The sequence below is a fragment of the Temnothorax nylanderi genome, unplaced genomic scaffold (assembly GCF_030848795.1).
Source record: "Temnothorax nylanderi isolate EJ_2023f unplaced genomic scaffold, tnyl_v1.0 TNYL_tig0034_pilon, whole genome shotgun sequence".
Lineage (NCBI taxonomy): Eukaryota > Metazoa > Arthropoda > Insecta > Hymenoptera > Formicidae > Temnothorax > Temnothorax nylanderi.
The window spans coordinates 1,286,395-1,302,442 of NW_027249096.1; the positions used below are offsets into that span (position 1 = coordinate 1,286,395).

Genomic DNA, 16,048 nt, shown 5'->3' on the forward strand with positions numbered 1-16,048 from the left:
ATATCGAAAAATACGGATAAGGAATGAAAATAGACTTAGCGTGTTTATTTATATCAAAATAAGTGAAATAGCGTAACGGTGCACAACACATCAATTAATTTAAGGACGCATTAAATAAATGGGGTCGCGGTGACGCGATCTTTGACCCCGAATCGAAAATACAAGTGCTCGACGTCCACGAAATCCACCACCATGCAGCTCTCTCCTTCTCCCTCCCTCTCTCTCTCTCTTTCTCTCTCTCTTTACAAGCCCGTCTCTCCAGTTATCCCTGTCGTAGCGCACGCGCATCGCTATTTCTCTTCTCGCCGCTCGGCCATAGCAAGGGTAGCATTACACGTGCACACGTCTATTACGTGTGTCCGCGACTGCATCTATATAGTACCTCGAAAACTTATGCTTGCGGCAGAACAAACCTAGGATATCAAATTAAATCCGGCAATAGCGTGTCTTTAATCGCAGCTTTTTCCTTTTTTTTTATGACATTTCAGTAGCGATCTAAACGCAAAATTTTGGAATATTTGTCTCATATGTTAAATACTAAACAACGTTACTCCATTTTATACATCACTATCTTCCGTCTTTATCAGAGATTTAAATATTAATTTGGTGGTACAAATAATATCTCAAACATCTTAACGATTGTACGAAAAGAAATTTATTTATATACATCACGTTAAATCGAGTGTACTCTGAGACTAAAATTTGTCATTTAACAGTTTTATATGCATTCCGATAAAAAGTGTGTTCAAAATAAGTGAGAAGGGGCGAAAAATGTTCGGAGTCTACGGCGCCATCGCGTTCTTACGCGTCATCCGTGAAACGAGTAGATTTATGCTATCGACACCCAAGCGGCCGCGACCCTTATGGAAGGCGCATCATCAAGGGCCGACGACCACGGTGCGACGATCCGAGTAGTGACCGCACCCTCCGCGTGGCGGCGTTCTCTCGCAAAGGGTCGCAATACCGAAACGAGGGTGAGTCTCCAGCCCCCGAGGAGAAGTGAGGGTTGGTGACGCGCGTGGGCGCACGCGCCGAATCTGGCCTCGCACGATGGTGGGGACGTTCAGTGTCACTTCGTGCCGGGCGTTGCGGCGCCTTCAGTCTTTGATCCGCAGCTGCCGCGGTTGCGTGCCGTTCTCGCACTCGCAGCGTCTCCGCGCGACCAGCCGAGAGAGATTAACGACCCCCGTCCGTCGTCGTGCGCGAAAGGAGGAGACATCCCGCGTCCGGTCGCGGCACCCGGTAACGGACAAACGGGCAACAACGAGCGATTTTTAATCGCGCCCCGATTCACGCGTCACCACGGCTGTGAAAATTGGAAACTCCGAGGAGCGTCGCGCGCGACCCATGGAACGACCGCGTCGTTGGCTCCCGATAGCGATCGGCGATTCTTCTCCGGAAGCCGACAGCTAAATCACTTTGGGAAGTCTCGGAGAGTCGACAAACAGTCGGACAACTCCGACGTGACACTTCGGAATCGGATAGGGAGCGGACTGAGCGGAGGAAATTGCTCCGATCGACCTCGCGAAAAGTCGGAGCGCTGTCGCGGAAAGTTCTGTCGCCGCGCGCGAGAATCCCATATAGGTGACGTCCGACGGTCTGTCCTTATCCTCCGCTGACGCGTCCCGTCGGCATAAAGCCCGGGGATTTTCGGAGCTGCTCTACTCCACGCCGCTCTCTCCAGCAGCTACAACCGCGCGAGATCTGCGTGCGTTTCTCGGCCCGCTGACCCAATTAGTTTTCACACAATCGAGCACCGACAGCGCCCGCGGCTAAGAGAATGCCCGCGAGCGCGCGCCGCCCGCAGAGCGTAACCGGCTGATCGCAGTTTTCCGAAACGTGCAGATTGAATTCTACGTCGCGCGCCGAACGTGCCTACCTTTGAACGCGCGCTCGGAATTCGCTGTGCGCACGGGGCTGCACCGGGGCTGAAAAGCCATTCGACTCGCTCGACGGTACCAACCAGGCTTCGAGGAGGAGATACGCCGGCAACCTCTCGGGATTTTTTCAGTCGTTTCGTCCAAGTGGCTAGGTGGTGAAATTACGTAGCCGGTCAGATAGTGGTGTTTTCCTTTTTTTTTCTGTGGAGTGTCGTGAGCACGATTTTGGAGTACCTGCCGAACCGTTGGTGAATGAACGTCGGATATAAGGACGTCTCGCGGGCAAGATAACGCTCGTTCACGATCCAGAGCACGTTTCGAGAGAGTGTCGGCCGAGATCGTCGAGGAAGAGGATCGACGCCAAGTTCGGGTCACGCGGAATCGCTGTGTCGAACATCGCTCGCGGGAGGAAGTTGAACTTTCTCGCTGGCGTTGACAGATCGATAACAAAGTTTGCGTACGCGAGTTTCTCCCCCTGTCGTCGTGCCTGCCTGCCTGCCTGCCTGCCTGCCTGCCGGCCGTGCGAGCGGTGTAGCGCGGAGTCTGCGGCACCCTTCTGGCACTCCACCTCCTTGCTACGCGGCGGACGTGGAATGTGTTTAACATTAAACGACTCCCGCGCCCGTGCGTCCTGAGTCTCTCTCCCCGCGGGACCAAGTCTGCCGAAGCGTTCACCCGTGAACGTCCAGGATCAATGAACTCGCGAACGTGACTCGCGGCGAGTTCGATCAACGTCACCTCCGAGGACGACGGCAGCGTGTCACGGTAATCGGTCCGTCCCGCGTGAACCTGTGATATGCGATCGTAGAAACGATCCTCGCGAAGAAGCTGACTGCCTCGTCGCGGGACTTGGATGCCAATCGTGCGGCGCCCGTCGGAAATCTGACATCCCGACGATCCACCCGTCGCGGTAGCCTGTCGTTCTCCTTGCCGACCAAGGAGTACCTCGTGAAATATCGTCGGAAGGAGGAGAAGCGACGCGAGGACGCGGTCGAGCGGGAACGGGGTATCAGGGGCTCCTCCTGCCCCAGACTCGGCCCCGAAGGTACCGCAAAGTGCGCAACGGTGAAGGGCAACGGCGGATTCGGCGACTACTCGGCGGCGGGTGAATTCGAGGTCTGGGGCGACGAACACCACGCTGCGGATGGTGGTCTAGACCGTCAGGTGGCGAGGCCGCCTTCGCGGCAGCAACGATGCGAAGGCGGTTCTTCCCTGAGGCCGTTGCTCCACGTAGCCCACTGTGAGCTCCACTCGCCGCGGGAAGCCGAGCTGCTGCGTCTCGACCATCTCGAGGGCCTCGATCACAAGTCCGTCGAGCACGACGCGTACTCGATGATGGATAACTTTCACAACCCGGTGCCGCCGCCGTTACCACGACGTCACGTCCGGTAAGAGACGTTGTTACGATTATGCGCCCGGATTTCGTATTGACGATTGTTGAGTGGCAAACTGCAGCGAGGTATAGTTCCGAACGGTTACAGATCGAAGTTTCGCACTTACAACTCGATTAACGTTTCGTTCCCAACGGGCTCCTTCAGCGGAATATGAACAAGCAGTTGTGGTTTTGCAATAAGTACGGAAACTGTCGGATCGTTACTCGAACCCTCCCCATTCTATAAATTTATATACGTAAAGATAAGTCGTACACGAGATGTTTTTTTTTTCTGATACAACTGAACTGTCAAAAATCTCAGATGCATTGGTTCGCATTTTATAATTTCCTCTCTTAGAAAATTAGGAATATATATAAGTTTTCGAACAATTCTACATTTTGATATGTTGAAATTAATTATTACCTTATTTCATGGCTCTTAAATGCCTGTTGGCAATTCCATATAATGCAAAAATAATTGAAGTATTAAATTGAATCAACCGACTGCGCTATTCATATTTATTATTCAAATTCGCCATTTTAAATCAAGTGTGCCATTGAGCGTCGATCGATATCAACGTGCGCCTCGAAACGACCCGTCATTAACTCCATCCTTCGAGCGTGAACCCGTCGAACCTCACTGTATTTCGAGTGCGCTGCGAGCTATATCGGTCCGCGGCATGCACTCGACATGTCAAGCCCCTTACTACCCATCTTTGTTTTTCGCTCGACGTGCCGTCCGTTCTCCTCCACGTCACGGATCTTAAACTGTCGAACCGAGATTCGCGCGCTTCGCTACAGCGAGCACGGAACGTCGTGCGCAATCTTCGCCGTCCTCTGTGTATCGTGGACGAACGCGAAGCCGAAAGCCCGCGCCTTCGTTTCAAGTCTGCGCCTCGCGTATACGACGATCGATACCGAACGAGCGAGAGGTGCACTGAAGACGGGATTTGAGACGAGTGAAACGAGAGGGGAACATCTTCCACGTTGTTCCCTCAGAAATATTCAGGCTCCTCAAGAGCCCAGTTTCTGACGTCGCGCATTGCGTCGTTTCGGCGCACCCAACAACCTGTTCGCCACGCGATAACGAGCGCGACTAAAATATGTCTTCGAAACCGCGCGTCAGTGCGTATACATTCATGGCGCCCGGCGCGTCCCGGAGCGAGCAGATCTCCCAAAATTCTACGGCAACGCCCGCGAAGTATGCAAAGTGGCGCATAAATTCACACGGCGTTCCGTAATTAAAATTAACGCAAAGCGGACCGACTGCATACCGTAACCGCACCATTACAGCGCGCCGGAAACACCGTTGAGAGCCTTTCGAAACGCGGCCCTTTACCCGTATCTTGACGAGCGCGCAAAATATGCGCGCGGTAGAGGCAAGGATGTCTGTCTCTCCGTAACCGCGCGAGCGGAGACACAAAGCAAACAGGCGGAGGGTAACGACGAGCGTCTAGAACTCGGAAATCCACGCATGCCGCGTTCTGCCCCCCAAGAGCAATCAAAGCAGCCCGGAAATCCGCGCGCGTTAGTCTTAGCGAGCGCGGTTCGCCGCGGCTCGTAGAAAACACACGTTGTAATCCGACGGATTCTGTCGTCGCAAGCGAGTGACACCCGAGATACGCGCGGCAAGGGAAGGATGCAGCAACGCGGCATGCATCGCGGGAGCGAGCGGTATGCGAGAGAGAGAAAGAAAGAGAGAGAGAGAGAGAGAGAGAGAGAGAGAGAGAGAGAGAGAGAGAGAGAGAGAGAGAGAGAGAGGGCCCCGAGCATGCGATCGATATATGCACGCACGGGGGCGAGAAGAGTGTGTACGCGAGTAAGGCAGCGCACGACGACGCGACGGCCCGCCGCGGGAAAGGCAAACAAAGTGATACCGAGGAGAGGAAGCCGCGACGAGGGTGGCGAAGAAGCATAGGACGAGAAAGCGACGGTAGGAGGAAGAGAGGCGGGTTTAGAGAGGGTACGTCGAGTATGTAAAAGGCGTGCGGCGCGGGGCGGCTGCACGGCGCCGACATTTCGCGGTGAAGCAGGCGACCCCATAGCCATGCATCACCCTGTCCTCTACCAACAACTACCCGCTATAGCTGCACCTACGCGACCCCCTCGCAACTTCTCTTCTCCGCTTTTGTCTCTCTTTCTCCCCCATTTTCTCTCTCTCATCCTCTCTCTTCCTCTCTTCCTCTTCCTCTTTCATCGCCGCGCTTTGCCGCTTCCGCCGCGACTCGTTCTTTCTCGTTTCTCGTTCCCGTTCTCCATCCGCGCGTTTTTCTCCGTTCGGTAGCACTTTTTCGCCTCTCTCTCTCCTCCCGTCGTTGTCTATCTTTTATCTCTTCCCTGAGCGCGGCCACGTCTCTCCCGACTATTCGTGCCCTGGTTTTCGCTCGGCACAGTTCGACCGCCCTCGTCGCTGGTCCTTCTCACCACTCCGCGACGCTCCCTAACGCCGAGATTCCATTTTATGCACATCGCGTAACGCGCGGCGGCACCATTACCTCGTTTACCGTTTGTCCCGTAACGACGCGTATTCGCTCGGAGTCCAGTGGCGGATACAACGCGACGGAACGATAGAATCGCCCCCGGTTGAACGGTGAAGAAAGGAACCGAAGGAAGGGAGAACGGGGAAGGCAGAGCAAGCTACCGTTGCACGGATAGGCAGCGTGAAGAATGGAAATCGTATTTCCATAATATCCTAAACTGCTTCCGCGTCGGTGAAATGCGAGCGGGGGACACCGAAAGAGAACGTCGCGGGGAATTTTACAGACGCGAGCGAACGATTTCCATCGTTCGATATTAGCCGACTGTAGCGTAACGCTGGAGACGCAGCGGTTTTTCGCGATATGAGAAGGGTACGACCGAGAGAGTGGTGCCGAGAGAGAGCAACGCGAAGGAGTGATAGATACTTCTTGCGCGAGAGAAAGAGAGACTGACGGGCGGGGAGGAGGGAAAAGAAAAAAGATGAGGGAGGTGGAGAGAGAAAAGTGCGCGGAGAATTCTCTCGGTGGAGATAAGGGTTTTACATTCTATGTTACGCTACACTGGATGAGCGATGGTACGACTTCTCTTCCCACCGGAATATTCCACTTACCAGGATATTGGTACACCGATGATATTTCTCTACGCGCGGCGCGCGGCGAGCACGTTCGATATATCGGCGTGACAAATCGTATTCTGGCCGGGCCCGCCGCCGCTTAGAGCCACCGATACGTGAGAACGTAGCGATTAACCAACGAGTTCGGTTCTTTTCCACGCGGTCTTCATAATACATCTCGAGATGACGCGAGGGAAGAACGATAGCGTGTTTTATTAATCGTGATATTCTATATTAATCTATCCATTATATTTCCGTGTGATTTTACACTATAGAGTATAAAGAATTATATGTACATGGAATATATTTTGCGAAACGTTATAAATCACACTTTGCTGAATAAGCAAAGCTCGTCTTTATCTTCCGGTAGCAGTACTTCTCGAGCAATTATTAGTTCAGGGCAAAACTGCGAGTCATCAAATATCAAGAACACCCTAAACTACTGACTCTCAACGAGGTTTTCTGTGAAAGAAACTTTTCAGAGGTCTGCTGAATGATAAAAACTTTTTTATACACTTTTCAACGAGTTCATTATAAAACTCATATATTCGATATTAGAGACAAGTTATTCTTAGAATTTTGCTTGACCTAAAAAAACGCTTCTAATGGAGAGTATTTCGCCTACCTCGCGAAATACCCAAAGGTTACAAGGTGCTAAACACTTCTACTCTTCTTGTGCCGTGCTGATGCCATAAATAAAAAGAGCCATGGCAACTGAAATTCCCATTGGACTCGAAACTGCTAACGATCGACCACCTGGCTCGACTCGGCTCGCGTGGAAGTCGACGCGCGAATGTAATCTTCCGCGTCACTATTAATTAACGAAATCAGCCCGCTGCGATACGGTTATTAATGGGACCGTTTTGTGGGCGAAAACACATTGTCACTCCATCGCTCGGGGTACCCCCATGCCGAACGGGACATGCGAAAAAGAAACAAACCGAGCGCACGCTCGTAGATCTCAGATACGCTATCGCGCGTTATACCGGGGAAGTTTGATAAGAAAAAAATGTCTTCGTCCGGTGACGCATCGCGGTGAGCGAGAACGTGTAAACAACACCTCCACTCGCATTTATTTACCAGCCCCGACAAGTAGGGGAAACTCCTGAACGCCCCTAGAACCTAGAACCGCCGCGAGTGGAAACGAGACCGTCTTCTAGGATAGACTCCGTTTCCGCGTACAAGCCCGTTAAGACGTGGCGGAATTAACCGCATTCAAGGGGTCGGAACGCTTTATTATGCCGCTGCTCCTGATGATGCACATGGCGGGGATCGATTTCTGGGAACCGAGGGGCGACACGGCGTTGATTGCGGGAATGTAAGAGCATCGATCAACGTTTCGGTGGGAAAACTGATGCAGTACCTGCAATTCCAGGTTTTGCACCACATTACGGCGATTTATTACGTGCGTTTGTTGAAATTTCTGGTATGTAAGCCGTTTAACATGCGCAGGACCGAGTACGTGGAGAATGCGAGGTATAATGATAAACGATAGGACAGTGATAAAATCCTTGATTTTCCTGTGGCAGATAAATAATCGGGTATTCAGTTTGTTATCGCAAAAATTTCATGCATGTCTAATATATGTATATATATATTCTGCGACGGTTTTCCAAATAATTTGCACTTACGATATATCTAAAAGTATTGCGGGATAAGAATCTTGAAATTGCGGTGGTCGGGTGCACGTAGCTACGTTCGAGCGGTCGCGCGTTGCTACCCGAACGCATTTGCGGCGAATCGACGTGGGGAATACCTCTGGAATATATTCGAGTGTACATACACACCGCCGCGTCACTTAGACGGCCCAGACGCAGTCTCGGCAATTGATAGGTAGTCACGCTAGGCTGACCTCAAGGGACATCAGTTCGTGTAGCGCATCGTGCGCGGCTCCCGCCGCCTTCCACCGCTGCCCCCTGCGGCCGCCTTAGCTTTCGTAAAATCTACTCCCAGACCGGGCGTTCGTAGCTTCCGCCTCGTATCTTTCGCCTACAACCACGCTCAATCGCGCCCCTCCTCGTACACCCTATCCTCCTACCGTCACTTCGCTACCCTCTTTCCAACTCTTGCCCCCCCCCCCCCGGACTCGCCGTCTCCATCGCCCTCCGTTTCTCTTCTTCTTCCGTGTTGCTACCTTCGCGCCTCCCCCTGTGTTCACCTACTCTTTCTCTTCCTCCGCTTCGCCGCGCCTCTCTTTCTCTCTCTCTCCCTCCCTCCCTCTTTGTGTAAGCTCACGGTTCCATCGTCTCAACATGTCGGTGCCTCCGCTCTCCACCGCTCGGATATCTCACCGCACTTTTACCATCGCTCTTAAACCACTCCGTATCCTGTCCTTATCGACGCATGCGTGTTCCCCCACGTTTTTCTTTCTGTCTCTCTATCTTGTCTTCTTTTTCCCATCCTACTTCGCCACCCTCCTGGAGCGATTCCGACGCGCGCGTTCCGCCTCCGTCCGAAGGTTTTCTCGCTTCCGCCGCTGACCACCACGCATTTTTCATCCTCGCCACCCCCGTGGCGAGTAACAACCAGCGCTGTTCGAGTGACTCGGGGTTTTAGTCGTCCCTTGATCCGCTTCTTCGCACTTACTCCGCCCGAACGATTCGCACCTAATACTTTTCTAATAGGAAAAAGGCAGAGTCAAGATATATGGGGAATTTTTCTACGCAACATGCACATCCAATGAATGTGAAAATGTCCCATAATATCCCGGATTTCTAAACATTTCTTAATCTCGTCGTTATTTATTACAGGATTAATTGCAAAGGGAATATGTTATCTCTGGAAAATATGCCTTTGTTCTCTAAATTCTGCAGCAATAATGTAGTATATTTTTATATTATATATCAATTTCTTTTATATTTAAAATGTTTACTAAGCGATACTCTCGACTTGACTGAATAAATAGTGATCTCTTTCTGCGTATTTTTATAACGTGACAATAACTTATTCGTAAAATTTCTCGCGTATGTGATCTCAATGTAAATTTCATAATATGGGATTATTCTTGTAAGAAGATACGTACGGCAATATTAGCTTTAACCGTAAGCTGCTAGATATGGATTGTAGAAGGACAATTATTAACTCTAAAAAGGTAAAAGTAATATTTATATCTTTCATTTTGAAAGAAATTCATAATTTCGAAACTTGTGTTTCTTAGCGTTACTGTTGCCAGTAGATGCAACTGCGTCACGTGTACAGCATTTCGATTTCTCGCCGTTTCTATTATTATTACCGCTTCACATCCGGCTGCACCGTAATGGCTCGCGTGCGCATTGTATTTTCTATGCTATTTGTGAAAATTGTCTACCATTTAAGGACCACCTCTACGAGTTCCCTCTACGATTTTTCCTCGCAAACGTCGCCCGGCCGAGGCACTAATATCTTTTGTAACAGCACAAAGGCGAACGACTCTTTGGAGCAAATTAATTACTCCGGCGTATTAAACACAGCGAGATGCTACATTATTCTATCAGCTTTCTTATCTTGCGTCAGCTTCGACGTCCTCGGAGAATTAATTAATTAATTTTCCTCGCTCGTGCACTGCATCGATACAAAGCCCCGGTCCCTCGAGCGCGCGCGCGCCCGCTCACTCGCTCGCTCGCATCGCCAGATAATCTCCATTGTATGCTATATTTTCGAAAGTGCAGCATTACGTTAATGCCGATAATGGGTTATGAACTTTATCAGCGGATTGGCAACAGGCTAGCGCATCCGCTGACACACAAAGGACCATTTAGTCCGGTGACTGACCGGCCATACGTTCGACGCACCGCACACCCGCATGGATATATCCAAAACGAATTTTAATAAATCTCGTCGGGCGTTAAATTACTCGTCGCCTCCGCACGAACACACTCACACGTGTACGCGTCTCGCCGCGTCGTCCGCCCTCTCTTCTTCAATTTCCAACGCGCCATTGGATTTCCTCGTCTGTTTATGCAACGAACGTCGCTTTCGCGGCTCGGATTAACTTTCTTTTAATTACGCAATTAGTCGTTTAAGGAGGAGCGTGGAGCTCCTCCCGGGCTTGTCGGGAGACAATCGGGAGGGGGACCCCAACTACCACTTCCACCGTTCACGGACGTAGCAAGAAGTGCCTCTTTTCCTCGAACTCCAGTTCCAAGTTCCCTTAGACCGTCGGAACCGGGGTAGCTACGCCTCTGGCCTCCATTCGTTGCCTCCGGTAAATCGAGACTGCGAGACACGGGCGAAGACGGAAACGGAGTCTCTCTCGCGAACGCGAACGGAGAATACAGAAGCGGACCACCTACCGACTATAGAAACCGATTCGGCGACTGTTCTGTTCTGTCGCTGAGAGGCATTTAACGCGGGACCGTCTGCAGCGGACTTCGTAATTTAGAGCCAATCTCCTTTATTATCGGCAATGTCTGCGCCCCGCTGGGGGACCTTTCCGTAAACTCCGCTCGTTAGGCGGTTGAACGTACAAACCGGGCGCGAGCTCCTCAATGAACGGCGCGGTGGATAGGAATTGCCGGAAGACATCAAATGAAACATAAAGACGATTGCTAAATAGCGCTGTTTAATATTTGATATTTCGTGAGTATTCAAGGAATCTGATTAAGTCGTCTCCGGCCAACTCACTTCGACATTCATGCGAGCCAACCTTTTTCTATTCTCCGGGAACATCGGTTGATATATTTTTCCGCGAGATTACGTTTTTCCAACGATTGCTCGTCCCTCGTTGGGGGATTCGTCCCAAGGACGAAGGACCATGTCCAGGCACGGCATCTGATCTTTGATTGCTACAATCGTTCCGTTCCACTCTCCGATTCGCTATTCCATTTGCCTCGTGTCTTTGGACCTGCAAAAAGCCTTTTGTACGGTCATTGAGTCAACGACCAACCGTCCGGCAATCTTATCTACCAGTGAAGAGCGTGAATCGCGATCGAACGAAATTTTCTTTAGGAACGTCGGCCGATTTAACTATTTTTAATCATTTTCTTTCCATGTTAATTTATCGATTCAAATTTTTGTAATGACAAAAAAGTAATTCTGAGATCATAAACTAATGATTATTGAAAAATTTCAGTTATAAATAAAAATCTATTTATAGTAAAAAATCAGTACGCATAAGACGTCTGGATTATTACAAATTTAAACGAAATTCCGAGTAAGTACCGTTGTCTTTTAAATATTTAACAGATGCAGTAGATTAAATTAACTTGCATCACGCGAGTGCTATCGAGAAGTTTTTATTCGTCGCGTATGAAATAGAAAAGAATATCTGTTCAGGCTGAGCTATACCTCGAACGAATATTATAGACCGCGAACGTGACAGGAAAGTTTAGCAAAAACTTGCTGATCGTTACTAACATAGCGAACCTATGAACTTCGTGTAATGATAGAGTACGTTTGTGCGACAAGCGTCGCAACAAAGAGACACAATCCCGCGAGCCGAGTGAACATCCCCTCACGTCGCGAAAGTCGCCATCCTGTCCATGTATAATCCATCATCTGAAATCGAAAACAACAAACGTTGACATCGCGATCATAGAACGTCGCGAGTGCAAGGACCTGCATAGCTAACAATAAGCGCAATTGATAAGGCGATCAAGCATTGCATTTCTAAACAACAAAATCATCGCGTCTAAACATCCTACTATAAACTTTTATTTATATAAATTCTAATAGTCCATAATTTTTATTTCTAGAAAAATTCTTGCTAACCGAAACCGCAATTCTTTGAATGCGAAATGATAACTTTCGCTTTCTGCTTCTTTATAAATATATCGGTATTTTTTTTATATTCGAGAATCTCTGAATATTCTAGTCATTAAGCGCAAAAGCACGAGAGAGAAGCCAGAGTACGCGCGACCGCTAGCGATCCCACGATAACTAAGTGTCACCGACTGCTTATAAATGCGCGATATTTATACGCCGAGGCGCACGCTCGGGCGAGACGCGATGGTAGTCAGAAGAGAAGATAAAAGGATACGACCGGAGAGACGCGCACGTGGGTGTGTGAGATCGAGGTGGTTATAAGTAATTCATCGCCTCGTAACGCGCGGCCAAGTCGGCGGCGATGTAAATGCCGACGATGCGGCGCGCTCTAACTCAACCGACGTCCGTGTGCCTTTCATTGCTCCTATCTGCGACTCTAGAGGCACTTGAGCCTCGAGATCTGGATGTCGTGACGACGCGATTTCCTTCCGCTGCCTCGTCGCAAATTAGCCACGCTTTAAGGAAATAGCAACAGAGGGGAGATCGCGATTTCTTTCTTTTCACTTTATTCACACCAGGAACCAGGTCGAAAAACTCTGGTGGCGATACAAAAAATAAAGATCGAACACTTGACTACGAGCTGTATTGTAAGAAGTGATGGATTGGTCAGACGCTGAATAGTCGCTGCGTGTTTTCTCCAGGGCGTTCTTTCGTAGCGGCTGCTCCTCGGCATCGCTTTCCGCTCTTTTTTTCTCATCGTTTCTTCTCTCTCTCTCTCTCTCTCTCTCTCTCTCTCTCTCTCTCTCTCTCTCTCTCTCTCTCTCTCTCTCTCTCTCTCTCTCTCTCTCTCTCTCTCTCTCTTCTTCTTCTTCCAGGGATCTCTATCTTTACCGCGGCCTCTCGGTCGGCGTCCGTGTATACTTTGGCATTATGTATATCCTAATCTAAATAGATGCCCCGCACTCGACGACGGTACGACCTCACGATGGCCGTTAACCGTTAATGACGGACGGCCACATCGATGCGACGGAGGAGAAAGCGCTTACGGCGCACGTAAGGAAGTAACAGCGGATTCGGTTAGGGCGGACTGCACGACAGGAGATGAAAAAGAAACGAAGAGCTGGATAAAATGTGACCGAGGGCTCTGGTGAAAGGGAGAAAGGGGAAGTGGCGGTGCCGAAGGGATGCGCTGAAGGAGGGTGAGAGCAGGGAGGTAGAGGAGCACATCGACACACGCAGACGCAGTTATCTGTTCCAATTAACCTCTTACATTTCGTTCCCTTCCACTAAATCCCATCCTCCCCCGCTCGTCCCCCGTGCCGGATTCTCCGCCTGTCCACAGTCTGGAACGTTGAAATTGAATCGAAGCTCGCCACGCTCTCCGAAATGGAAGACGCGACGAAGTGCCGTTTCCGTGGGACTTTGAAAATGCGCGGTCATTACGTTTATAAAGCGGGAGAAAGGAGAATAGTATAACGCGTCTCTGTAATGCGACGCCCTGCGCGTTGCGCGAATCACGAACCGATTCGGTCCCAACGAACGTTATTAATATACATATATTAATATTGTAATACACGTAATACATTCACGCACCTCCTTGATAGCTTCCGGTAGACAATGGCGACTCATCGAACTTCACAAGAAAGATTACCATTAAAAAGTACTATACTGACTATACAACATCTGATGCTTGTCCCCTGCTGGTTAGTTTTATATAGTCATGACACGCAGTCGTTACACGAAGTTACTTATAGTACGAAGTACTTTGCACTTATGCTAATGTTTGCCAGCGCGTATCGGTAAATCTAAATTACCACTTCCCCTGAACACACCCCCGGAGACATTTTACATTTTATTGCTTTGTGTTTTTTATTACATTTTTTGCTAAGAGACGCTTTGCAAATATAGCAGTATGGCATTATACAATACATTTCTTTACAACGGATAATTTGATATAAGACAGTGTAATTTATCATATGAGGTATCCTAGAGCTATCCCAAGAATCCTAATTTTTTCTACGACGACTAAGTTTTGTCGTAACTTTGAGAAAAGATTATTAATTGCGGGTTACGCATTATAAAACACAATGTATGACTGCATATTGTATCACATTTCGGCCACCACGTGTGAGCCATGTCTTTCTATATGGGTACAAAGTAATAACCGAAGCGGCCCCGCGCCACGTTGGCGGATCAATATCGGTCACGGGAGTTGAAAGTACGGACGGCGGAGAGAGAGAGAGAGAGAGAGAGAGAAAGAGAGAGAGCGAAAAGAGACGAACGCAAACGCGGAGCAAGGAATCGCGCGACGGACAAGCCAGCGTAAACGAGACGAGCTCTTCATCGAATTTCAGGTTCGTAAACTTTCGCGGCTTCGAACTGGGGTTCGCGGGTGTATTTCCACCAGAAACTCTTGACCGTACGTACGTACAACTTCTTGCAACGCTTGATAAATCTTGCATGTAACCGCGATCAATTTTTACGGTGCGACATCGCGGCGCATAAAACTCGTGCGGGAACCGGAATTTTAACGCCGATAAACGATGAAGCAGGAATAACGACGGTGAATGCGAGAATATTTAAAAGCATTAAGGATACGATACGTGCGCGAGAAACGCGCATAATCTTGGCGATCGAGCAAAGCGTGTGAGCACGCTGAATTTTTTTTATTAAATCAAATTTTATTTCTAGTTAGGAAAGAATCGATTCGAAATTAATCAAAGAATCTTTAAACTTGATCGGAGTTTCGCGACGTTCTATATATCATTCGAGGTTGGCATTATATCATCGAATTCCTTCCGACAAGATACACCCGACGCAATTGTGTTGCGGCCGTATCGAAAATTTGCCCGCGGAAGGCACCCGGACGTTTCTCGTTACGGTGGATAATAAACGACTGGGAATCGCTTTCCGGGCGTGCTCGGCGCGCTGCGCCACGGCTGCCGGATCCCGCGGATTCGAGCCTCATGATTAATGCAGGCCTTTCGCCGGCACGACGTTTCCCAATGACAGGAAACGCGGCTCGAAAATTTTCCGCGGCTGGCGAAGCATAACCACCGACGCGCGAGCTTCTGAGATCCGCTCTCATCGTCGTCGCGACGGCAACGAACGGCGCGGGCGCGGCGCGGCGGCAGCGACGGTGGCGAAGGGATAAGAAGAGGGAAATCGTGGGCGCGCACCCGCCGGTATAAATAGATAATGCAGTGGATAAACGTCGGTAGCTAGAATTTCAGATGAAAGAGGTCTACGCTCGGTCTCGTCTCAGGAGTCACTCCGCGGAACGTTAATGATGTTAGTCCATCGTAAACCGCGAGATTGTCGCCCCGATAGTTCAAGTTGGACCGACCGTGAAAAGTCAAAGAAAACATACTGGTGCAGTTAACTTGAGGCTCTGTTGAGACTGTGACTTTTGTGTGTCCGCGACAATACTATCTGAAATATTAATCGCAAGCGATTACATTAGGTTTTTAGAGTAACGCATTTGGAAACGTTTAATTAAGATTTATATATATCAGGTATTTTTCCATAAAGGGATATCTAAGCAAACGTATATTACACGTAACAGTAACAACTCTCTTTCGCGATCGTTTAGAATGAATACTTCAATTCACGAATATTTCAAATGCATTCCGCGATGCGTATACATAGAATCGATGTTGAGGAAATAGTGCAATAAAGAACGATTTCAATGACGTTGTTACATCATAAACCAAAGAATAACGACGCGGAGCCAATTTCAGCGTCGCTGAAAATTTGAAGTGAGGCGGTATAACGTGACGGTATCGTAAACATAAATAATGTATAACTTCATACCGCGTAATAAATGGGTAATGTGCCGTATACATTAGATTTCGCTTCAAAGACACGCGTGATGGACGATTAGAAGGCGTTTGCGCGGACTCGCGGTTTCCGATTTATTCCGCACAAGTAGCAGCGGTCGCATACGTGCATATCTGCAACGAGCAGTCAAGAAATAATTTATAAACGGCCGGTCTTTCGGAGATCTCCGCCCGTACGCGCTTC

At 49.3% G+C, this 16,048-nt stretch overlaps 1 protein-coding gene across 8 annotated transcripts in view; it reads left to right on the top strand.

The window, feature by feature from the left end:
• Ten-a (tenascin accessory) overlaps positions 1-16,048 on the top strand; it is a 442,890-nt gene that overhangs the window by 358,351 nt on the left and 68,491 nt on the right. Inside the window, exon 1 of one of the 8 annotated variants that reach the window (XM_071703195.1) lies at positions 1,082-3,268. The exons of the other annotated variants lie outside the window; for them this stretch is intronic. Within the exon in view, the coding sequence (XP_071559296.1) occupies positions 3,213-3,268 (56 nt within the window). The 5' untranslated portion in view covers positions 1,082-3,212. Of the gene's footprint in view, positions 1-1,081; positions 3,269-16,048 lie in introns of those variants that run through there. 8 annotated transcript variants of the gene reach the window in all.